This window comes from Melopsittacus undulatus, chromosome 1, assembly GCF_012275295.1.
Source record: "Melopsittacus undulatus isolate bMelUnd1 chromosome 1, bMelUnd1.mat.Z, whole genome shotgun sequence".
Classification (NCBI taxonomy): Eukaryota; Metazoa; Chordata; class Aves; order Psittaciformes; family Psittaculidae; genus Melopsittacus; species Melopsittacus undulatus.
Window position 1 is genome coordinate 118900420 of NC_047527.1, and position 26624 is coordinate 118927043.

Sequence of the window (26624 nt, forward strand, 5' to 3'; positions counted from 1 at the left end):
TGCAGCAATTAGTTGTCATTAGTCTTTTAGCACTTAGTCTGTACTTGGGTACAATTTTTAATAAAATAGTTATGACTTAACATACTGCAGGTGTTCAATTAGAATTTCATAGGAGTATAATGAGTCAAAACATTACTTGTCTTAGGTGTCTTGTCTCACTGATGTTAGTGGGCTTATTCCTACAAAGGAAGAATGGGAGATCTGACACGTGAGAATGCTGTCACGCAGACCTTTTCCATGGTAGCTAGTTATCGGTTTGTAGTAAGTTGTGCCTATGAAATGGACACAAATAAGCATATTACCAAAAATGATAACACATATGCAAAGAAAGAAGCAGATATTTACATGCAAAAAAAAAAAGTGCGTATTAAAACCTATTTTTCTCATTCATATATATATATATAGATAGATATATATAAAGTCTCAAAGAAGTTTAATCCATAAGAAGGATTAATGGCTTGGAGAATTAAACTAAACACAGGAATTATGAGTTGCATAGTTATATAAATGCTTTAAAATCAGTTAATACCAGTAATGTCCACAGGGTCTTCTTATTCAGAAAATGGATTTATTATTTGGTTTGGTTTGGGGAAGGGAGGCTGTCTGTTTCTCTCAGGTTAAAACTTGCAGTTCTCATTCTAAACCTAAATTATAACAGGACAATTAATTAGCTCCTTAGCACAGTTGGTTATGTTGTTTAACATTTTGGCAAAATGAAGGTAACATTTTCATAACTCGTTAAAGAGTAATAGAAGCTACCCCTAGCATTTCTGTTTCATGTACTTTGCCACAAGCAACCTTGTCTAATGTACTAAGGGTACAGACTCAGACTTATCTGTACTAAGATGTTGAAGGTATCTGCCACTGTGACAAAAAAGCTCTTTGTTGCTGGCTGCTCAGTAAAAGCAGACAGCTTTTGAGAGATTGATAAATGAGAGATTCATAAAACCTCTTGTTTGAATGAGTTAAGCTTATTTTAAACAGAAAGTGTTAACTCTTTCTGTTTTGACTTGTCCAATTCAAAACAAGTATTGAGTTAGTCCAGGCTGACAGATCCAGTCTAACTCAGCTAGGATTTATAAAGGGATATTGTGCTGCCAATTGATTGTGTATTATCTCACCAGGCTGGTAACACTTTCAGTTTATGACAAAGTCCCAGCCTATACCTGCACATTGCAGTGATTACTCCTGGATTGGTTTTTTTTTTTTTCCTATAAGGTAATGTCCTTTATTAAGAAATGTGCAACTGACTTCAGGTCTGTTTGCTCCCTGGTTGCTTTCATTGGTTAGCACACTCACAACAGCAGTGTGCATAGAGATTCTCTACACAGTGTTCAACAGTAACGTAGCAGGCTAGAGATCATTTACAATCAGCAATGTGCATTTACTAAGGTATTTATTGGAAAAGCTTAATACTACCAGATGGTAAGGTCCAAGTTGAAGAAGCTTTTGAAATCAGGCTACCACCGCTACTGGATAAGACCATTTTTTGGATAAATCACCTGCCCTGGTTAAAGTTAGACAAGAGCAAAGAACACACTTTATGTGAAAAACACATAGAAGGCAAACATTTCTTCCTTTTTCATCATATCTTGATATACTGATTTGTAAAGACTTATATCACAACCTTTGTTATAACTATTACAACTCATTAAAACTGTATTATGTAATATATTTTGACTTTTGGTGTTGCCTCCTTACAAAAAAAGAAGCTGGTCTGCATGAAGTTTCACATGATAGCTGTGAGATCCCAAAAGTTCAGGATAAAAATAGATGCAGTTAAAAGAAGACATCCACAATAACACACATAGCTTAAGAAGTCATCAAATTGCTTTATTCAAAAATATATTTTCCAAGTAATTTTTGCACTGTCAGTTAAAAATAAGTTGATAAACTAGAAAGAAACAATATCTTTCTAGAATTACTTGAAGTTCTTTTTGCCTTCTGTTGTCTGTGGAAGCTATATAGAAGTCACAGACCTTTTAGAAAGCACTATTTAAAGAACCTAAGGATAATTAGAACATTGTCAATATTACAAGGATTAAAATCACCCCCTGGATAAGGTGAATTTAATTCAAAACTCTAATTCCTTTGAAGTCCAGATGCTGCATCTTCAATAATACTTTGGTTAACATTTAATAGTAGTATTAGATTACCCTGTAGAAACAATAATTTTAAAATTTCGATAGAAAAGATTTTGCAGGTAGGCTCATATTGAGTAAATTATTCATGGACAGACTTCTAAAAGGGAGAAAATGCAGAGAGGATATATATTAGTTTGTTTTTCTCATTAAAGAGAAAAATCATAATCAGTTTGTTCACATCTAACTAGTAACTTCCAGCTTCTCTGAAAAGAATCATGTTTTAAAATGACTGCTCTCTGGAAACAAATGCAAATTTTATCAAGATTCATTTTAAAACAGGAATGTTTATTCATTATTCTTACTTAAAAGTCAGCCACCGCTTTGGATTTGCTAGGAGTATTTTATCAATTTTATCTTGGGATATACCTCTAATCAGCATTTTAGGAATTATATTTTTAAGGATATGTGAATATCCATGGCCTCCATATTTCATCAGCCTATTCTTAGTATGCACATCATGAGCAATCAGAATTCTGTCTTCGTAGCCTTCATCCACCAGCATACGAATCCTGCAAAAGTAAAAAGCATACCTGTCAGTGAAAGGCTCCCACTGCAACAGCACAGAACTGAGCAGGATTTACCTTTTTTCCTCATTGCTGGACTGTATAATAACTGAAATACTTATTTTCAGCTACTCAGAAGACATATTCCTTATATGCAATTGAAAATAAAACATGTAATTTATTGAATGAAAAACCCCAAACACCTCTGAAAACATACCACCACATCTCAAAATGGAGAAGGGAAACACTTTGCAGTTGGTACATGACTGCATTCCCAGCCCCATTAAGTCCATGGAGGAATTCAAAAGCTTCAGCATCACGAAGCACGGGACATGGGTTTTACATACACGAGTAAGTAATAATTTGCTACACAAACTCCCCCTCAGCAGGTTAGTTCTTGCTGCTCTCACAGTGCTAGTCCCATTACATTTTTTAATGACCAGACTGTGTATGACAGGTCCTTTGAGAAGCCCAGCTCAATCACAGAAATACTTCCATATATTTAGTTAATTCCCATTTAGCAAACATTTAAGGTTTGTTATCATACAAACACGTTTCAAAGATGTTTGCTAAAGAAGAAGATAAGACAGGTGTTGCACAGCATATCTGCCAGGAAATGAGAGGAGTTAGTACAACAGCCCAGCTAAAAAGACTTGGCAAAACAAGTCAGCTTGGAAAAAGAAGTAATCCTTCTGGTCACTGCCTTGTAGCAAGCCCGCCGCAGCAAGCCCTTCTGTTCCACTTTTCACCCTGGTAAACTTGATCCTTTCTCTGCTCATTCTTTAAAATTTATTCAGTGGGTGACTAAACTCCTGTTTTGCATGACTGTTACGTTCCCCACTAGGCTTCAGTTTAGTTTGGCAGTAGGCTGCAGCATTAAAGTGGCAGAGATAGACAGACCAGACCTAGGAAGTGCTTGTTCCTCATGAAGGCATCCACCTCTATCATTTGCCAGCACCGTGAAAATCTATTTCTTAACTTCCTGACTGTGCTTTGAACAGGAAGAAAAAAAATACCAGTTTTATAAGGAATTACACCATATCTGAAAGCCCCTACTGTCAAGTTTTATTACAATTAGTTATGAGGAGATACATGCAGCAGGATCAAATCAATATTGCCAGCAGGAAAAAGGCAAGTAAGATAGAACTTGGTAAAATACGAGCATCTTTCAAAAACTTACCATAAGCTGTGCTATCTAGTGCATAGCACTATGTATACTGTAGTATTACAACATCACAAGTATCTTTTCCAGCCTAAAATTCAGACAGACCACAGGCCAACCAGAGAATAAGAATAGTGACACTGGAGTGACTAAGTTCTTTGCTGACCAAACATCTTAGAATCATCTCCCTTCACGTCTGGATGAATTTCATGGGATGGGAAGCATATGGTCCTTTATACCCCATACTCATTCTTGCTTTTTGCTCATTGTTGTAAGTTTAGTTAGTACTTGCTTCTGACTCAAGGAAAAACTGCCCCTGAAAAAAAATCAGTTCTTTTACTTGCATTGACAGTAGGTTGCAGCGAAAATATGGAAGTACACACATGGCTAAACTGTGTTTGAGTAGGTATGGCACAACTACAGGAGTTTACGTTTTGAACAGACAAGATCCAAATATATATTTTCTCTTAAGTATTTTCATCAACATATTTAAATGTCTATTTGACTTCACTTCTCTGGTGCAGTTTGACAAAAAAAAACCCAAACCCTAAGGAGATTGCCACTGTCATCCTATGTCCAGTGTGGACGCATCAAAAGCCCAGCAAAACCCATTTAACTCAAATGTGCATACTCCCACCATACAATGAGAACACTTTTTGTGTTTTCTTCCTATAAACAGCCTGCTGCAAGAGATACTCAAATGCTAGAGAGCTGAAGGAGGGACATCAATGGCTGAGCAAGTATCATGGATGGAATGAAAACTTTGCCATGGTTGAACAAACACTTGCTAACCACGGTGTAACCCATTCTTCTACACACACTCCTCACAGCCCTCTGCACACACTGACCTCCCATGGCACAGGAGAGGGGGGGAGGCAGAGGGGGGAGGAGCAGCTTTACCCATTCTAAATGTGAAAACGGTGTATTTGGTGCAACAGTTTAAAATACCAAGTACAAGACTCAGAGCCCTGTTAAGACAGAGATAGGATTTCTCCTGTGAAAAGCAGCAGCAAACACTTGGCAGTAAGTGGAATAGTAACCACGACACCTTCCTAAGAAGAGAACAGTCTGAAAACAGAGAAGATTAGTTTTGCGGTTAATATGACAATGAGGGGGAGGGAAGCTGTGTCTGAAATGTAAGTGAAAGCTGAAAAGTTACTTAATTAGTGATCAAGGATCACAAAGTGTTTCTAATCAAGGAACTCTGAAAAGAAAAAAAAGACACAGGCAGGATGGCAGCCCACCCTCAGAAACCTGACACTTCACTGCACATGAACACTGTGGACAAACAGCAGAGGAGGCTTCCACCTCCAGCATGGAAGGAGTGAGATGCCCATTCCCAGCTGATCCTACCTTCTCTCTGACAGTTTCTGCAAGGAGTGCATCTCCTTGGCAATACCTTGTGTTAGCACAGCACAACAGATTTGCTGTGCAGCTGAGCTGAGACTGCATGGGCTGACGAGAAGCAGGGAAGAGGTATCCTGCCAGTGGGGCCAATATTTTCACATTGTGAGTGTAAGGAGCATAGGAGTGCTGAGGAGATGGGAATTTCACCTTTTGAAAGAGAGAAAGGGCAAAAGGAGAACAGAAGGAGAGATGGTAAAGTGCATGGAAAAGTGTAGTTTTCAGGATGGAAGCACAAATCTACCCTAGACAACCAATGGGTTCTGCTGGTTTACTGCATTTGTGAGGCGATGTAACAGGCTCAGATGATGCTTGGCAGCAGCACTAGATTTCCAATACTGTGTTTCAAACAAAAGCCAAACCTTAACGTGAATGCAGTATCTCCAGCCTTTTTTATAGACTATATAAATGCAGTAAATGATAAAATTCAACCAGATCAGCACAGACTTAGGACAGAGAATGAAGTGAAAAAAAGCTCTTGATCTTCTTCTCAAGTAACTTTCCACAAAACTATGATTCTACATCTTCCTTTGCAGACAGGAGAAATTATACATGCTGCTCTAATGACGTGCCAGCAGCAGAGGAAAACTCTCATTATCTTAATATGAAAAAAGGCAATTTTGAACAGCAAGCAGAATCACTGTGACAGCCTTAAAACAAGGACCAATAATATTCACTTGTCAATGGCAATGCTATAGCTTAAACTGCATGGAAGCAGATACCTTGTAATTCTGTCATTGTCGCTCGGCATGTCAATCTCAGGATGGAAGTGGTAATGAAGAAATTCTGTACCAAATAGGTCATACTCTAAATAGCACCCAAGGTCAGCAAATTCCAGAAGTTTCTTTTTATCAAATATGGTCCTAAGGAACATTTAAAACAAAGTCAGTATTGTAAAGGGAAATAAAAATCATTATAACAGGAAGAAAAAAAAGGATATGTATTTTGTGACTTCCTACTTCAAGAAACAAAACCAATAATATAAGATGTAGTTCACCCTTTTGGAAAACAGGACTCCTGTTTGACACATGCAACTTCAGCTCATACACCTTTCATCTCCACCTGGGACTTCATGCACTAAAACAAAATAAACCAAAACAAACCCAATTCTTTCCCCATGAAATAATGAAAACATTTATGATAATCTTTAAATGGAAGGCTACTTACTTTTGATATCACTAACCCTCTCAATAGACAACCTAGCAAGGAAGGACATTTAAGGAGGAGGTTAATTCATAGAGACATTTAAGAAAGACAATGGATTAGTTACAGAAAACAGATTTACTTTCTCAAAAAAGCTACAGGAGACAGCTACATCCAGGGCTCATTTCATCTATCACACAGCAGTAATACACAACTTTGTCTTTAGCTTCTATTCTGTACACTGATATTTCTAGATCGTCATTAGAACAGAAATATATCATTGTCTGCAATGGGATCTGGCCAGAATGCTTTAAGGAAATTTTCTCACCAAAATATATAATGGCACTGTGAGTACCTGGAACTTGGGCTTTGCAGCAGATCTGAAAAGTGAAGGAACAAAGAGAAACAAAGCTACTAAAACCTGCCACTCACATGGAAAAGAATGGCAACTGAAGTAAGAGCTCTCTGGAATATATTTTTTTTCCCCTGGAAACATTTTTGCCAAGAGTATAAGCTATCCAAAGGCAAAAAAAAACACAAAAAAAACCCAGAAAAAAAGTCCTCAAATGATACATTATAATTTTATCTTTATAACCAAAGCACAATTTTTTATCTAGGGAATAAACACATGTCCACAAGAACAGCACCGTTAACCAAAAGGGCAGTTGTTAGGTTTTTTTTATTATTGCAGATATCAATGACACAAAGTAATTTTACCCTCTACAATGACATCACAGTCTGTTACTATGGAAATGGTTGATGTCACAATCTCAATATTATGACTTTACAACAGGCCCAAGTAGGAGGAACAGATGGGCTGAGAGAAAACCCTTGTTGAAACAAACCTGCCATCAGCGGGAGTCTAAAATTTGCCAACTGTAGTTAATAAAAAGAATTATTTTAAAATAAATGTTACAGTTTACAGAGATTGAACATTTATCACCAAATGAGTTTTCAAAGTGCAGAGCAAAAGAATGGGTTATTTTATGTCCAGCCTTGTTCAGTTCCCATGAAGATGGTAGTCAAGAGTATTCAATCCTATGCAGGTGTCAAAACCCACCCAAAATCAGAACGAGAAAAATGTCTTTCTAAACCTATTGTTGTTGTTGTGCTTTTGGGTGCTCTGACCCGACAAAGAGCAGGAGAGGGTAATTTCATCATCCATTGGAACCCCTTGTAAACCACATGGATGTAGCAGCAGCAAGTTACCAGCTGGAACTGCTAAATATCTGTGCTAGAATTAGGTGGTTGGGCAACATTTCTGGGCAGCCCTGAATGCATGGGAAATGAGATGGCACACAGGGAAACATCCTGTATTTTGGACCTCATCCATACAACCCCAGAGGGACACCCACCAAACCATTATGAAGCATTCATAACAGTTGCTGTGAGTCTTCTAACAAAAGTTGCTCAAGTGAATGTATGTTGATATCTACCAAGATACCTCTATAACCTTGGCCCCTAACAAATAGCCAAAGCCAAGACCCAATAGCTTCTGCTTCCCAGCCTTTATCTACACTACAGCTTCACTATGGACACTTGCTACTTTTTGTTCTAAGATGCTAAACTGAAAAACATTTTAGTTTTATAATTTGATTGTAAATCTACCTGAAAACTACCATTCTGTCTGTGTCAAAGCAGACATGAAATATGGAGCTATGTACAAATTTATCTCACATTTAAGGGACTGGGATGCTCCCACGTGGATTCTTCTCACTGGAGGAGACTTAAAATGTTAAGTGCACATTGCACAGCCAAACTTCACAGTAGTTTAGAGACTATGCTACAGCAAATGCCAACCTGAATGTGTGAAAGTAATGATAGGAGTGTAAGAAAATGTCATGTTGTGCACCAACGGCTGTTAGTGAAACTGCACCTCTGTTTTGCCTGGTTTCCTACTTACATTGCCTATTTTCCACCAATAAATCACCGAATTCAGTGATTTACAACAGCGTATAAAGGCAAAAAACCGTAACTGTGTATTTATTTTGTATCAAAATGGCTACAAAAGTACTGACACAGGCAGCTTGCTCAGTCCTCTATTGTAAAAAGATTTAAGTAATCATTTTTTCCTTAAAAAAGAGAGAAAAAATATAGCTGCAGATACAATGAAATGCAGGTAAATGCATAAAGTAAGCTCATATCATTCATATATAACCAAATATAAATAAAATTTCACCGTACTGAATTTTATGCTCCAAAAATTCCTAAGTAAAACATTGATCTCTGTGTGAACACAAAACACCTGTAGCTCAGTTTGCAAGCTGTTAGAGCCTATATCTGTTAGGAATTTGGAGCACAGTTCTCTTGCCTGTATTACACTCACATAGAGGGCAAACAATCCAATTGCTGAGAATCATATGACCACAAACAGTCTCCATTATTCAGCAACTGTCCAAATTAATCAATGCCTGGATATTTTCCAGCTCACCATGAGCAACACAAGGTCACACAAAACAGATTTGGTAATAGAGACTGTGTTTCTAAACTGGAGAGAGAAAAGCACCCTAATCCCTCTCCATGTCTAATGCAAGGCTCCTGGTTTTTGTTCTCAAGGAAACTAAAAGTTAGCTCTCTGGTCAATGCTAAGAACTATCCAAACCCCAACTATTTTCTTTTAAAGCAATATTTCTTTTGTCTGGTAGAAGAACGTGAAAGATTTGCCTTCTGCTTTGATACAGAACACAGCCAAATCAGGGAGTTCTCCATTAGCTTTTGTGAGATTCTGGCAGGCCCTTTAAGAGAGTGTTCCAGTTCTAAAAACTGACAGAAGCCAAGAGCTTCCCACCCAATTTGGCGAAAGGGGAGCAATTTCTAAAACTTTTTGTGCACGGATTTGAATTAATGGAATTCCGCTTTTTTTTTTTTTTTTAAATGTGGCTACAGTTATTCCTAATCTTGCTCCAGGCCTTCAAAGAGAGCATTAAAAATACCAACATCTTTTTATCAATGTGAATTTCACAGATGATCCTGACTGAAGTGCTGGAAGCTGATGAAGCTCTATATAAGCAGCTATTTTTAAGTCAGTAAACTTGAAGATAATTCTTCATGTCGTGATCCCAGTGCACAACAGAAACCTAGCTATTTGCAGCTGCTGTGGGTTGTGGCAACACTGCCAGGACAGTAGAACAGTCTGCTTACCTGTCGAGGTGAGACATGACTGTCTTTGAAGCATCAGCCCCAGCTTCCTGCAGAATGCGGATAAGCTGGAAAGGTGAATCGCTGTGCCTGCCAGGATGGATGATAATAGGGCACCCGAGCTGTGACTGAGCCTGCGCTGTTGCCTGAAGCACTCTGTGTTCACTCTGAGTCAAAGGCCAGGAGCAACCTATTTCTCCCACTACACCACACTTGATGTCTGTCCCATCCGCTCCATTGAGTATCTCATCAACAATAATGCCTGTAAGCTAGAGAAAAGGAAAATGAGATTTTTTGTTATTAATACTATTTGTGTTAAACCGCATCAAATTTGGCCTATGAACACTCTGCTAGTGATACTCCCAAGGTCTTTCTGAACTTACTTAATTAACAGTTGGGTGTGTGAAAACACGGTGCTTAAAATCTGATTTCTGTCAATTAATGTTATACTAGCCATTCACTAAGACCAAAATAAACACAGAAGCATATCGATTTAACAGTATCCACTCACACAGTTGTCCAGGTTTGACAAGAAAGCTGGTTTATGTGTAATTTCAATACTGATTTAGGCTAAGACTAATTTTTCTTAAACCTATGCCTCACAGTCCTGAAGCAGATTCAGAAACAATTCAATGTAATTTTCTGTGAATAAGGCAACCTTGTCATTCAGATGGAGAAGGGAAAACTCTGCCAGATGCTGCAGACACAAGTTTCAGGCAAATCCTGCTTGTGTGAATGCCAATGTAAACCAGCAAGAGCTCCCCTGACTTACCAGAACTACAAGAACAAAGCTCAGCTGACAAACGTACAGGGTCAAAATCAGCTTGTTTTTAAATATTGACAGGCAAACAGGACATCAGAATCTCCTAATAAAACCAATTTGCTATAAAAACTATGTTTTTTTTTTTCAGAATAGGCCATGTATCTTAAAGCATACATTCAGAATCAAGAGCACAAAATGGCACTAATGATCACCTAACTCTCTGGCCTTGAATCTTAAGGAAATCATGATTTCAAGGAAGAATAAAGCGAGCAAAGGAAGAAGGAAGGTTTGCAAGCAAATCCAGAAAACTAAATTAATCTTTAACTTATTTCTACTCCACACCTTATCTCCTCAACAGCCTCATACAACATATTAGTAAATACTCAATCTATACACAAAAGTCAGCCCAAGGTATTACAGTTTACAGCAGGCTTCTGCCCAATACTTTATCCTATAATTACACACCTTCTGCTTCATGTCTAACCAGTCTGCCAACCATTTCTTCCATTCAACCATTTCATGAAGAGCATCTCTCAAAATACTCAAATTGTCTTCGTCTAATCATAAAACATATCATGTCAAATTTACTGGCAAATAAGGAACCACCAGTTATTGAGGATCAGTCAATTCATAACCCTTTCTAAATAACTGTCTTCTGGACTACATTAAATATTGATGACCTGCTGCATACAGGACATCTCTGGGTCTCCAGCAGTCCACATACAAAAGGGAAACCTTTGCCCCAAGAAATCTATTTGTTATCAAATTTCAAACAATGGAAGAATATTAAGGAAAAGTAGTTCTGTTCCACACAGCTTGGGCCAGTGGGGCTGGCAGAGATGCTCAAGTTACGCCCTTTGATTTCTAAAATTAATTTGGCTCATTTGTAAACTGTGACAGATTTTAAAAACATTTTCCCAGCTCTGTTCATCTCATTCACAGCCTCCTGCCCTGGAGAGTTCCCTTCCCTCTTCTCCCTGTCATCACATTTTCTTAATAAAAGGTGAATGAACATTTATAATTATAGGAATATCTGGGGACCTCAGTCATTATTAACACATTGTCTTAGGCACCACACAAACAATCTGATGCAGACTCTGCCCTCAGAAATCTGGACAAATGGTAGAGAACAGAGACGTAACACATAGCCTGAGCAGAACAATGATTTGCAACTATCCTGTAAATACTGCAATTATTTACACTTTTTATAAAAATCCTGTGTGATCTCACTGGGAAGCAACTAACCAGAAAAAGAGACAGAAGCAGCAGAAAGGATATACTCCTTTCTTAAAAAATGTAAAAATAAAAGGATAATTGGTGCTGTACCAGATACCCACAGATGAAGTACTTTATTTCCGTTTTACTGTTGCATTATAACAAATTTCATCAGGGAAAACAGAGCTTAAGAATTGGAAATGCTGACAAAAGATCCCAGCACACACAAATAGTGCTGTTCCAGCTATAACACACAAGCAGTAAAGCTGTTCCCAAGCTTTTCATGTTGAGAACTTCTAGATTCCATTCATTTTGCTGGGATTCCTCTCCAACTTTGACTTCCCCAGGGATAATTCACAGGAGAGAGACTCTGAAGCAATGGTTAAGACTTACCTGCTCCACTGTCATGGCCTGTGTTTGAGAAGAATGAGTAAAACCCACATAAAACCCAGCGCCAGCAATAATATGGACTCCAGTTTCTTCAGCAAGTTTCTTCAAAGTATTCATATCTCGACCAATTCCTGTAGTCGTGTTTTCCACAATCGTCCCACCACCTGCTTCTTTAAAATGCAACAGCTCCTCCTTCACAGCATCTGTTTCCTGATACAGAAGAAGGTTTTCTTTATGGCTGTATGGATTTTGCTTAATCCAAAACAAGTTCTTCATCTCAATGGGCCCATCAGACAGAGGCTCTTGGCCTGGAGAAGGTGGCAAAAAACTGCTGCTGTAGTTCATGGCCAAGTGTTCATGAGTCAACGTATAGCCAAGGTGGTCTGGCTCCACAAGGCCCAAGACAGTCTGTACTTTCCCGCTTAAGGAAGGCATTTTTCTTCAACAAAAAGGAAAAATAAAATCAGATTCTGAAAGAGTCTGGGAAAGAAGAAGAAAGGGAAGAAGAACATTTCAGAAAGAGCAAACCTTTCTTATACAATTTCTGTATTCCCTCCTCTCTCACACACACATACCTACAAGCTGTGTGTGTTTGCTGAATGAGATGTTTTGAAACGTTTTCAAATGCTGCTTCCAGTAGAGCACTCAACGTGAAAAACATTTATTTTACCTAACTATGCTTGTACCAGTACTCTAGCAATGTAAACATATCACACTCATCATCAAAGGAAATCGTCATCCTTATTGTGCTATAGTCAGTATCACGATCAGAGAAATGTTTCCTATTTAATTAACAACCACTGTATGCTCATTTAGGATTCTCTGCTTGACATCAGCTGTCAAATTTTGCCAGCTTGAGCTACCATGAACATACTCAGCTCCAAGACTGAGTATTCCTTTCTGGTACATTCAGTTTATTCATCTGTGTCCTCCAAGACACACTGTCCCCCGCGCATGCTGAGGAAGCTGTGTTTGGACACCTTATCTGTCCCTCTGTATGAGGAATGGAGGGATGGGGACACTCTTCTGCTCCTTCAGCTTCAATGGATCTCAGGTTGTTTTGCCAGCTGTACTGTAGAGGTCTGGAACAGCCCAGGACAACTCTCCCAAGGCTAACAACAGTTGCTGAAGATAGAGGGTGGCCCCCAACCAGCAGGGAGAAGCCAAAGAGATTTTCCCATCAGGTTCACTGGCCAAATATTTCATCAGTTAACAACAGACCTTAACCTAACAATTTACATGGCTCACCCTTTAAGAGACATTCATCTTTAACATGAACAAAACGATGTTCTTCCTCAGAATCTGAAATGAGTGATGACAAAGACACACATTGACTCTGCTGTCTGCAGTTGCTTCATGTCAAAGGCATCTGCCCTGTGCCAGCTTGGCCTGAGTCACTGAAGGTTAGAATTAGCTGCAGCTCTCACCATTGGGATTTGGGGGAGGTTTCTCACTGGGGAGTGGGGGCAGTCCTGACTACCCAGTTCTTGTTAGATCTTCCTGATGCTAGTTGCAAAGGCTTGAGGATATGTAGTTATAATCCCTAGTCAACCAAAATCATCAGTTATGAAACAAAATACATGTTTAATCATGTCCAGAGGACAGGACTAACTAGAGCATGCATTATTGATTAAAGAGAGAGGTCTTTCCCGTTTCTGTCTCCCTTTTAGTGAATAATGTCATAAATATGGTTTTGTTACTGGTGATGCCCTCAGAGGACATTTTGCTTTTAACTGCTAAAGTTAATCTACCAGGATGCCAGAAAAACTGAAATCTGAAGGGCACTGAACTCTACATATCAAAGGGCACAAGAACATCGAGGTCTCTTTGGGGATACTTTGATCTCACAAGCAGCAGTCATTGTCAAGAGTACCAATGTACAAAAGTGACTCAGCCCCTGCAAAAGGCAGCTATCACCTGCCTAGTGATGTCTGGAGTGCTGGCAGTTATTTTAATACAGAAACATGGCCATCCATAAGAAAGAGAAAGGACTGACTGTTTGCCTTGTGTAAAAGCAGATTTAGGAAGAACTGTTCTTTTATGAATTTCCTATCTAGACTAGTGTGTTGACTTGTTTGAGAAGGCAGAAGAATAATTACTCTCAGAACAGACTGCTGGCTGATTAATATAATGATTTATTTTTTGCCAAATAAATTAAGAAGTGCATGATTTCAGAAAATATTATTCTTGAGCAAATAATCACAAGCAAAATACCTGTCTTAGTCAGAATCTGCTGCTAGCTGCAATTCAATTAAGTTGTCCAACCCAGTCATTAATTTCATCCTTGAACAAAGCTGGTGCTATATAGTGCAACCCACTATTTTGGAGAAAGTTCAATGATCTGAGTCATTCCTAGATGCACAGCAAGGAGACTAACATAAGTCTATGATAACTGCATTACATTTGCTTCCCCCCATCCCTTTTTTTTAAATGTTAAATATCTACATGCTGGTATTCAGTAAAACCCTGACAGCATAAAGAGTGATAACTACTCTCTGCATTGCAGACATGCTTTTCTTTCCTCATGTTCATTGGCAATTTTCAAATCCATTCAGGAATTTCAAATGCATTTCAAATCCAAGTTAGGAAAACAAACCTATATAAATATTTTGTTATATAATCAAATACGTAAGTACTGAAGTTCTGTTACTAAAACTTCACACAAATTGATCGCAGTCTGTTTCCTTAACAAATTTCCACTTCAGTTTTTTTTGTTATTTAATAGTGCAATTACTAAAAAAAACCAGAATGTGAATTTTTGCCCACTTTTAGATTACTACTTTAATAAAAAGTTGACTTTCAACATTTGTTTCCACTCATTCCTTTCCAACACAGTTAATTTAGATTACCTTCAATTAGTCTGGCCTGCCCACTCCAAAGACCTATGGTTGCAGGTGTTAGATCATCTTACAGCCTGAGGTGCTATAAATCTCCTGATTTATAGCAGCAAAAGAAGACCTGAAGTTACCAGTTCCAGTGAAAGGTTTCTCTTATAGCAGAGATCAATCCATTCATTTTTAGACTCTAGAATTCAGATTATAGCATACACACAGAGTTTACACAACCAATATCTACTACTGAACCTTTTGATTGAGGCCAAGGATTTTTATAAATACAAGCAGCATCACAAAAACAGAAACTGACACTAACAGCATTTAAAGTAGGCCTAATTTTATCTGCATGAAATACATGATTAATATTAATGTCTGCACTTGCTTACTAACACAGTTTTAGAAACCCACAGCTTTTAATAAAAATATGAAAAATAAAGACAGCTAACAACCTGTGACTGGAATAATTTTTAAAACCACTGTCTTGATATTGTTCCTACTGTCACTTACATAGACAGAATGCCCTGATTAAATGCTATAATGATATATTATTCCTAACAATATTCACCTGATGGAAACAGAATTTAATTAGTGTCTTTAAAACAAATTCTAGGTGCAAGCAACTTCTAAATGGAGCAAGGACTTCTTAATTTAAGCATGTGTATGTTAGTACAGGAATCAATGTTTGTGTGCTTCACTAATGACTGGCATGCCATGTTTTACACAGAACTTTCTTCTGAGGAAGTTCCTCCTTTCATACATCATGGACTGAATTCGTATCACCTCCTTCAGCCATCTAAAATGAGGTATGCCTTCTACAGAAGAGCATTTTCACAGCCAAGATGGAAAGATATATCCATAGGTAACTCATCCAGCTATTTTGCATGTCTGTAGTAGGACACGAAAAGTCACTTTCTGTAGTATCAGCCTCCTTCCAAGGACTATGGAGGGAGCCAAGAAACCATCCTGGACAAGAAAAGCATATTTTAGATGGTTCTATATAAGATGTGTGAATTATATTTCCTGAATCCTAGCTCAGTCTGAGGGAAGGGGAAAGGTGCTGATTCCTATGACAGAAGGTAAATAGGTAGCTCTTACCAGGCAATAACAGGTGTTTTGGTTTAGGAAATCACTAATTTATGCTGTGGTGTTGCCATGGTGCTCCTGCACAGATCAAGGCTTCCATGCTCCAGGTACCATATAAACAGAGAAATAAATGGCATTTCCTAAAAATAACATATTCCGATAAAAATAAAATTATAATTGCTTTAAGATATAACCAAACCTTGTACTATTTCATAACATCCTTGAAAATATACCTCAACATTTCTGTAATAAACTCGGGACAAATCTTTACAACCAATCAAATGGTGCATAAAATACAACTCTCATCATTAGTCAACTATTAAATACTAGTGAAGTAAATGTTTTTCCTAGGGGTACTGTTAAGAGAAAAGAGACTTGCTGCTAATAAGGTCCTGGTACTGCATTCCTGACTCTGATAAAAACTCCACCGAGTTCAATAGATGTTTTGCCTGAATACTGATGACAAGATTTGTGTTCCTGCTTTTCCCATCTGAAACCTGCGCTTCAGTCATTGTGTCATTTTAATGGTACTGTAATGGGAAGTCTCTTTAGGTTTGGATTAGTTGCTTCCCACAGTAATCTCATATTGCTGAAACATTATAATCACATAAGCACAGTTTCCACATGCTAACACTGCATTTGTTTTGATTCACTAAGCACATTTTAATGGTATTAGCATAGATTCTCCCTAGGCTTACATGGAAATCAGTTGATTGCCATTACATTATGAAGTGAGATTACAGTGACGCTAAATCCAGATTGCTGTGACAAAATTACCCCCAAAAAGCAAAAAGAATAGCTCAATAGGTATTTATTATAGTCAGAAAAAGTTAAACACAGCTGCCATTTAGGAACAATTTAGCCTTGGCTGCATGAAGAGCACTGTAAGTGGGTCCTTCCTTTATAACCATGCAGTCCCAGAATATGTGACATAGCACACATTTGCTATATCCTTACAGATGGAGGAAATGCTCAAAGAGCATCCAGTTCTATTCTGAGCTACCTCTACAGAGCATGGAAAGCCCCAAATTAGAAACACATGACACATCTGTAGTAAATTACCATTAGTTAGTCTATGCCGTGTTACCTCACCATCCCCCACATGCAAACATTGTGCGATGAGGAAAAAGTTAGCAAGACAAAGGAAGACGAGAGGCAGAAAGTGTGTTAGGAAGAATTTAAAAAAAGAACTTCCTTCTCTCCTCTTCCATGCTTCTGCCAACCCTGAGGAGGTTTACAGGGTGAAAGGAACTCTGCTGCCAGCACGGCTCTTCCTCTATCCCACCAGACAAGCAAGCTGTCTAACTTCTCTGACAGATGTGTGCCAGATCTACCTTACTTTCTAAAAAATGTATTCACAAGTGCCAATTACAGGACAAACATGCCTGAAAACTGGCTTCCTCATACGCTGGTTTGTTTTTTTTTTGCTCAGGCATAGTGTCAGGAAAGTGCAGCTACAAGGGCTGTGGAGCAGAGCTCACCACAGCTGTCAGGGTGAGAGCAGCAGTAGGGCTGAACTTGATATCTGCTCCAGGACAGGTACAGGCTTACCTGTCATTTAGCCCAGCAATTCCCTGTGTGTCAATGTCCAACACTGGTGTCCACCAGCCTACAACCCTATTCACAGGCACTCTCATAGCACCACTAGTTGTCTGTGTTACATGAGATAACAGCACATCTCCTACTGCTTCTGGATTATTTTGCCCAAGAAACAGACCTTGGAAATGGTGTGTAAGTACTATGAAAGAATGCAGGTTTCTGGGCAAAATCCTGTCTCTTCTGCAGAAAGGGAAGATATGCTTCTCTGAAGGTGATGCAGATTATTCTCATTACAGTCATCATTGTTCTTCCCTGTCTTCAGAATTAACAGTGGTTGGAAGTGACACTGCTCTTTTTCCTCTCCCAAACTGGAGCTGTGAGATTATGATGATCTGCTGAACTTCAAGCTAACTCAGAAAAGTAAGCCAAGAAAAATAATCTAATCTATTCAGAAGGAGTGTTTTGTTTTCCATTTTTCATTTCCTTCATACTCTATTAATTACAAAACCCAAAGCAAAACAAGTATCATGACAGCTTTACACAGTATGACCTCTTGCCTAGTGCTGAAGTGTACTAAGGGACAGAAAGGCATGCTAGTACTTCCATGAGCATCAACATGGAGGCAATGCTTTGTGTCCTAAGGATCTATGTCACACTATAGATCTTTAATGCTTTGACTAAAGCTCTTCTCAGAGAGGTGAGTAACACTTACACTGCTTTTCTCCTTCTAATCTCCTCCATAACACCATACAAGCATCTGCTGCATATGCTGCAGCTCTTCACTTAATGGGGCACCTGCAGTTTTCCATCTTTGGGTGTCTGCATTTTCATGCAGCAAGTAAGAACCTTACCATTTCAGATACGTGTAATCTCTCAACTACTAACAGAATCTGGCCAACAGATTCAAAACCAAGAGAACTCTTGGGGAAAATATCTTAAAAGTCACATCTCTCCATACTATACCACATTTTTTCCTGAAACACACTGTTCTGGAGATCGGGCAGTGGGTTAATGCTGTGGCCTTCAACAACCTTCCTCTGGTCCCCAAACCATTCAGAAACATGTATTTCCTCCAGAAACGAAGCTAAAAGAAATGCTAAATATTGGTTTTCACCACATTTTCTATATATGTTTTCAGCATCCAAAAAAACCTTTACACTACAGAAGTGAAAAGGGATACTGAAAGCAAAACTTTATATAAAGTCACAATACATGCTATGAAAAAAAAAATTGGAGATATTTAGCTGAGCCTTATACAATCCTACAATGATATAGAGAAGTCCCAGCAAAATATGCACATATATATACCACAGCAGCTACGCTGCTTGAGTGACACTGGCAATGTTCCACAACCTAAAAGCAAAGTCACTTAAATTTTAAGAGAAATTTAAGCACTTCTACACATACATCAATGGCCAACATATTGATTCCCTGCCTTCAGAACCTCTGAAAATCACACTCAGGGATGAGGACCCCAGCAAGCAAGAAGCAAAGCTTTTAAAAGTTCACCTGAAAGGTAAGTGGAAATGCTCACCGTGTATTTCCTCTGTCACTCAGTTAGTGACAGACAGATAGACCTTCCAGCTTTGCGAGTTTTGGGGGTCACATTCTTGCTCTAGCTAGGCTTTGAGCCAGACATACATAAAACAGATTTCTTCCTTACAGTGACACCAGAACAAAGTATGGCCTCTCAAATTGATTTCACAGAATGGCTATACCTTTGGGATCAAAGCAAGTACATACAATCTGCACATGAGCATGTATGCACACGTATATTTGCCCAAAAGCAGAGGCTAAACCACTTAGCATGTAATACGGTGGATAGGTTTGGGTTTTTTGTTTTGTTTTTTTTTTTTTTTTAATTTGGTTAAAGATCAGCTGTTGTGAACAGAATAGTTAGACTTTTATTTTACCTTATTTCTGTGTAAATAACAGTCTCAAAATCTAGCCTTTTCGCAGCAAAGTCACATTGAAGTTCTCTTCCCCAAAAAGATCTGAGACCAACATCCCCATAGGTGTTTTTTCATTAACATCTCCTTTACAAGAACTTCAGGGGATTTTACATTTTGGGCAGCTTCCAAAATTACTCCAGATAAAAGGTCAGATAAAAAGCCTCCCCTAGGTCCAACATTACATTAATTATATTTTACATGCACACATAGTGTTTTTAGGCAAAAAAAAATCCCAGAACTGAAGTCATATTATGCAATATGCAAATATGGTCTGGGTCCTGCACGTTGATACATACATTTGTATTCTTAAGCCTAAAGAGAATCATACTTGCTTCTCCCAGGTTCTAGGCTACAAGCCTTGCTAAGACAAGAAGATACAGGAAAACAGTCTGCACAGTGGAAAACAGCATGGAAATAGGGTCTAGTGCCTCATTCAAGATTGCAGACTGCAGCAACTGGAATATGCAGAGACTTCCAGAAAACCACTTTACTAGTGAGTGATGGGCTTAGATGCACAGAACTAAATTCAGTTTCCCACTACTGCAAATTGCATCCCAAAACTTGCAACCAAACTGAAGACCCAGTAGAAAAAAAATTACGTTGAGAAAAACCTTCACACTTTCCACTGTGACTGTTCCCTATTGCTGTCTCAGGAAGTGGAAGCCATATGCCCTCCTCAAGGCCAAGGCAGGACAAAGACAACTGTGGGATAAAACAAGTCTTCTTTTGCACTTTGAAGTATGAGGTGTGATCCTGAAAGAGCAGGAAAAGAGAAAGTACCTCAGTCTGTAATATCCCACTCTTGTTTGGTCCTCCCTCCTCCACAGAAGTTACTTCAAGAAAAAAACACCCTGTGGTTTTAGCTCTATGCAAAACTCGGGTTTCAGAATAGCGATCCTACACACTCCTGAGATCTGACTGAAAAACTGTGATACACTTAAGCTGCCATATAAGAGATGGTGGTGGTGGTGGTCTTCCTACTTCCTTCTTATGGAAGCAGTTAAATACTTGTGAAACATATCAAAGCCACTGCTAGGATAAAAAGACTTGAATTATTACACACGTATATATTACTATCAGACTAAAGACATGGCCACTGCTTAGAAAATTCTGAGGAAACTTTTTAATTCATGACTAGAAAATTATGTTAAAGCAGGAAACTTACCCTACCAGTATTGAGAAAAAGATAAAATTTCTTTCTAGAACTAGGGGGATGGGGCACTCCCTTTCCCTTCCAATTCAGCTTGTATATTCTCCAGAAATACAGAAGACCTAAGTTAAAAACTGCTCTTTATCAAACCAGTGACTTGAACGTTAGGTTTCCACAACCTAGATGGATTTCTAATCCTCCCCTACCAGGTAGGTGGCCAGACTCTTGCAAATAGAAGTCTCCTTCCTCTGTTTTCATAGAACCTTAAACCTCAGTTTCAAATTATTAAAAAAAGAACTGTGTTCAGTATTTCAAGTTTTGAAATACATAAAAAATATTTTAGATCTATATCCAGTGAAATAAGAGATAAAGCCCACGGAATGTTCAGAGAAATCACCTTTAATAAACACAGAACCCGTTGGTGCCATATGTTTCACTATATACTGATTTTTCTGTGTGATAGCTCCTTAACCACAGAAGGAAGCAGTGACACTTGTTCCTGCTCCACCATGCATTAATTTAATAAGTTAGCACTGGTCACCTATATGAAATGTAATTAAGCATCTGAATGCCATTGTTGCCACCTTTGATTATAAATACAAAAATGAATGTGATGATAGTGACATGATGGCAAATATTATGTCTGTTAAATTCCAAAACCTGAGAGGCATTCATAATAATAAATGACGCTTTCGTAGTCTTTCATGTAACAAACCCAAAGTACCTGACAAAATGATACAAAACTACCTATTAGAAGCATCGCTTCACCCATCACTGAAACATAGCCCCCAGCAAAAAGAAGGCAACAACCTTTAAAGACTACAGAACATATTACAACAGAGGACTATGAATAATGTATCCAGTAGAAAGCACAAAGGAATTCCAGACAAGCAAAACACAATTTTCCAAAAGCAAGTGACCTCCAGCTAAAAATGTGTTTCATTCCAGAGTTATCACAAGACTCTAGCATAAAGAAGACACCAGCCTTAACAAGACACAAAGAAAGAATTATATCTGCAAGTTTCTTAGAGATCACATACAAATTCATGTACTTGCTAGGCCAAAAGATGCTTTTTTAAATTCCTCACCAACAGGACTTGCATGCTTCAACTTGGGACCAAGTTCACTACAGCACAGGATCTACTGCAGACGGGTTGCCAAAGCACACCTGACAGAGAGGACCTTAACCTTCTCCACTCAGAACCAGCACTCCTCTCTGCAGCTCACCAAACCAGGGCAAGGGGAAGAGAAACCAGAGCATCTGCCTCACTGCGTCTTGTAAAGGGCAGCATCCCTCAGGCCAGGCAGAACATGCCTGGTGTATGGATCCCAATGAGGCTCACAGGCAAGTCTGGAGCTATGCTGTTGGGCCTTGTCAAGCTTAAGCAACTCTGGAAGCATCTTGCAGGGGGCTGCGGGTGCTTCCAGATGGAGAGACAGCTGAAGGCAGGCTTTGACGGTCCCAGTTTTGGATTGAGGCATTTGTTCCTTCACGGAGCCACCTTCAGGGACTGACGGGAGAAGACTACCAAGAGGACGTAGTTCCAATATTTAACTTGTTATGACTGTACAAATATTAAATACCAGCACTAATAACGGCAGCACAGCTGCACTCGCACTGTGAAGCCCTCCCGAGCTCCCGGCTTACTTTTCTGGCAGCAGCCATCAGACCCTGTGAAACGCATGTGTAGAACGGAAGAGGTGTTCACCACCGCGGGTGGCCCTGCAGGAGCCCTGCCCGACCCAGCGCCGCTCTCCCGGCCGCGGTCTCCTCCCTCGCCCGCTCAGGTCAGGGGGCCCGTCCGCCGGGGCTGCACTCGGCAGGACCGGGCGCCCCTCAGCGCCCTTACCAGCCGAAGCGGCGGGACCCGCGTCCCCGGCTCCCAGCCCTGCGCTCCCGGCCCCGCAGGGCTGGCCAGTCCGCCTCAGCCGCAGCGCCCGACGCGGCCCCAGCTCCGCAGGAAGGGGACTCAGGGCAGTCACCGCGGCAGCTGCTCACTGCCCTGCCCGCCTCAGGCCCCACTCCCTGGGCCGGCAGCCGAAGGAAGGGGCGGAAGCAGCTCTCACTCCGCAACTCCAGCGGAGTTGCTAGGCCCGGGCGCTGCTAATTCCGAGGGCATTAAGGTCAACCCTGAGACGGGGTCTGGGCAGCAGGCTTAGTAGACGCTCCCCGGGGTCCCTCCGCGGCAGTCGCTCACCCCGCGGCAGGACCCTCCGCCGGCAGCACGTTACCCCGCGGCAGGGCTCTCCGACTGGCAGCCGACCGCTTCCCCCCGGCTCGGGGCGGGACTCCCTGCCGCGGCCGGGCGCAGAGGACGGGGGAGGGCGGTGGACTGGGGGGAGCGGACTGGGTGCGAAGGAGGCGGGACCCCGGGCGGCCGGGGGAGCGGGAGCGGAGGAGACCAGTACCCTGCTGGATCCCTGCGGGGACCGGCCCAGCTGTGGGCCCTGCCGCTGGGCCCCTGCCTCGCCACCAGCGGGTCGTGAGCCACAGAAGCCCGTTCCGCCTTAGAGTAAGGTCCAGCAATGCTCTGCGCCAGCTCTGGCTCCAAGTACAAACGGGAGCCGGGGGATGCGTGCATCGTGCCTGCCCTTGCTCGTACCCCTGATTACACAGCAGGGAGGAGGCTTGGATCTACTGAGTCATTTCGGGGGGTTGGGAGATCGTGCTGAATGCACGGGCTTGCAAGAGGCGATATTTTCTAGTTTGCCCTTGCAATGCAAATATCAGGGAAAGTTGAAGAGGCGCTTCCCAATAGCCACAAATAGGATGACATTGACAATGGTTCCAGATAAAAACAGGTGCAAAGAATGAAATGAAAACAGAGCGCACACCAAGTTTTTACACTTTCCACCAAGGATCTCGAAAGTGTCTTATTTCCCTAAGGCTCATGGCATCCTGTGTCATACTCTTCCATTTTATAGAAGGGTAAACAGATGCTGGCAACACGACTAACAAAGGCACAAAGGATGGTGAACTGCTCCAGCCCTTGTGCACAGCCAAAGCTGCAGCAAAGCCACCCTCTGCACTGAGCCCAGGAAGGGAACCTCAAGCTTTTATGGGAGAAGTATTTGCTGTTCTCATTGCTGGTCATTCTGCTCTGACTCCTTCCCTGTTTCCCTTTGCACGAGGCTGAGTCCAGCAATGGCCCTGCATCCCACTGTACAGAGCCCCAACTTGCACCCAGCACTTCAGCACAGTGCCTGCAAATGAATTCTGGTGTGTCAGCCTTTAATACAGCTGTTCATTGCCTAAGGGAGCTGGATCCTAGCTTTTATTCAGATCCTAGATAATCCAATGATGCAGAATGTGAGTGAGCAAAACTGGGGATGAAAGCCAATGCATGCTGGTGCTCAGGCCTTTTACCATCTATCTTACAGTGAAGGAAGAACAAAAGTGAAGGTAGTGGATGAAAAATGAGGAGGGTGCAGCAGTAAACAACTTTAGAGAGGTAGGAGGTAAGGGAAAGCTGTGCTTTTATAAAAGTGATGAGGAAATGGAATTTGGCTTAAAAAAAAAAAAGAAAAGAAAAAATAAGCATTGTGAGAATACTAGATCTACAGGATAGGTCCACGGTGACTGGTCATATTGGTGTGGGGAGGGCTCAGCCTTTAGGATCTCAACCCAAATGGAAACTACTGCCCAGTAAAGGGAAAGGAAAAGGTGAAGCAAGTGAAATGGTTGGGATCTTTTGAATTAGCAGCCAGTCACCACACATATGCAGCAGTGATTAATACAGATAGATGTATAGAGCGAAGCTTCTGGGATGGTTCTAGTTGTCAGCGTCACTTGTTTTTATTTGCTTCTCATATGAAGTCAAGTGAGTATGGGTCCTGTAAAGATTAAGTGGAGATATGAAAGACTGTCATTTATAATGCCTTGTATTTCAACATGATTCTATTGCTGGGCAATCAGTGCAGGAGAAATTATGTATGAGAGCTATGTTAAAAATAGTCATGCAATGCTTTATGGAACATCATTTATCACTGGCCCATATCAAACCTGTTTTGAAGATTTGCGATGAATTTTACATAAGGCCTGCACTTCTACATCTCTTTTGTGTTTTGAAATAAAAGCAATATTAAAACTTGGGTATGTACAAAGTAAAACCATATTCAATCTGCATTTTTACACATGCAGAATGAGCTTCTCTTTAAAGCAATCTTCAGTATGTCCAAATCAAAGTAAGGTGCTATATTTTTATTTTTTATGTCCTTGACTTCAACCTGCTACAAAACTGAGGCGTGTAAACATAAAGTAATGAGGCTGTCTTGTTCAGACCGAATGTGTAGTGAACAGTGAAAACAAGCCAGCAGCTGGCACAGTCATTATGTATCACACTGTATTCACAATTTAGGTGATATACAACCTTTTGTAACCTATCTGGTATTTGTATACCCTTTCCCAAGTCTGTAAACCAGGCTGTGGTCTTCCTAGAAATACTGAGTTGGTTACCATATTAAATGGCTTATGAAACTGGGGGAAAAAAAGGCCGCAAAAAACCTCAGCTATGTTGCCATACAAATGGCAGTGGCAACTATCAGTAATATCACAAATTAGAATATCCATATTATATGATTCAGAAACAAGGAAAAGCAGTTTACTATCTGCACTAAAGAAAAGCTTGGTGTCAGTGGCTTTTGTAAAAGCTCCAGTCTGCTCAGGGCTAAATAACACCCATACTTTTGTCCGCCTCTGTCATGCAGTGAGCAAAAGGGATTGATTCTTTATCCATTGGAGACACTTTTGTATACTTTGTCCATTATTTAGCAGTAAACACAAATAAGGAACGTATCCTTGCAGCTTCAGTAACATCTCTTTCCAAGAGAAAAGAGCAGACCTGGGCTGTACCCAGAGGGTGCACAGAGGTCCTAAACCCAGGGATTCCCAGGACAGAGAGGCTGTGACAGCCACTGCCACCTGTATGGCTGTGGAAACACCTGGGCCATGGTTCTAGGACCTGGAGACTTCAGGATCTTCTCCAGCCTGACATCTACTCAGGGCTCTATTACTCAGGTGCTACAGAAGATATACAAAACATGCTGTGTTTTGGTTTATTAAGAGAACAATTGATAATGTTTTCACTAGCTTAAATGTACTATTTTTCTTCTTTGAAACAAGCCCCTTTTGGGGGCTGTGGTAACAGCAAAACATTAAAGCATTCAGTAAGCCAACTAATGGTAAGTGGAAAACCAGGCAAACTTCCAGGCACAAACAAGTACTTCTTTAATATGAAGCTGTATATGAATTTTTCTTCTGGTATGACTTGAAGACAAGGGAATTCCAATTTCCTTTAATAAAAATTAGTGGCTGAAGACTATGGATTACTGTTATTCTTTCTTCAGAAAGGTAATAAGCATGGAAAGGAAAAAGACACAAAATGTAATCTCAAGCTGTATTTGTGCAAGAGCCATTGTAAACATAAGTATTTTCATATACTGTTGAGAAATGGAAGTGAGAATATCAGTTGTGCACGTGTATAATATAATCCATAATTTGCAAGTTAGTAGCATGAATAAATAGGAACCCCAGAACATTAAACACCAGAGAAAATTCATGCAGCAAGGATAAAATACACAAAATTTAATTCTTCAGGGAAACCCTTTATCGAGCATGATAAAAATCCCCTCTGCCCCCCTTTCCAACTGCTTCCATAAATTGAGAGGGTTAAAAAGAATAATTTGCTTGTCAGTGTGGCACAGGCCTGTTGCTCTTAAATACCTGAACGCAGACAGGAGTCCTTCAGTTCATTCAGGCAATGAATTATATGGTAGGTAGGGGTTTCAAACCAACCATGACTGTTTGAAAAGCATTTCAGGTGTGACTTTTTGCTTAGGAAGGGTTGTTTTTTTGGTTAGCAGTGTAATTCAAAGATTAATAATGGCTGTTCTTGAAAACTTCTGATGTGCTTCAAATGTAGGTACCATTTAACTGAGTGTTAAATTGCAGATGCAAATGAAAATTGGAAGAAATGGGCAATACATAATACTTAACTGGAAATAACATGAAGCTATTCATTAACAGCAAAAGTAAACATGTCTCTGAAGAATATTAAGTTACAGTTTTCTGGAGGCAAAAGGCAGAACGATGTTAACTTTGACTAAAGATTTACTTAATCTTACATTCTTAGTTATTATTTGAGTTAGTGGAGGGTATTTTGAAATAGCCAAGCTATGTTGATCATTAAGAAAGTTTGCAGTGTT

At 40.1% G+C, this 26624-nt stretch overlaps 1 protein-coding gene across 5 annotated transcripts; it reads right to left on the reverse strand.

The window, feature by feature from the left end:
* Window positions 1–1812: 1812 nt before the first annotated feature.
* Window positions 1813–22730, reverse strand: PTER (phosphotriesterase related). 5 transcript variants are annotated; one of them, XM_034069262.1, is made up of 6 exons: window positions 22619–22730; window positions 15792–15919; window positions 11866–12301; window positions 9498–9763; window positions 5936–6076; window positions 1813–2653 (listed from the first exon to the last, which is right to left on the reverse strand). In XM_034069262.1, exons 3-6 carry the CDS (start codon window positions 12295–12297, stop codon window positions 2443–2445), a joined length of 1050 nt encoding a protein of 349 aa, XP_033925153.1. In that variant the 5' UTR covers window positions 12298–12301; window positions 15792–15919; window positions 22619–22730; the 3' UTR covers window positions 1813–2442. The 5 variants fall into 5 exon arrangements, 4 of the variants coding, with proteins under 4 accessions (XP_033925153.1, XP_033925143.1, XP_033925159.1 ...); XM_034069252.1 differs by having other exon boundaries at window positions 11866–12342; XR_004550270.1 differs by lacking the exon at window positions 15792–15919 and adding an exon at window positions 3828–4125 and having other exon boundaries at window positions 2536–2653; window positions 11866–12342; window positions 22619–22724.
* Between the last annotated feature and the right edge of the window lie 3894 nt (window positions 22731–26624).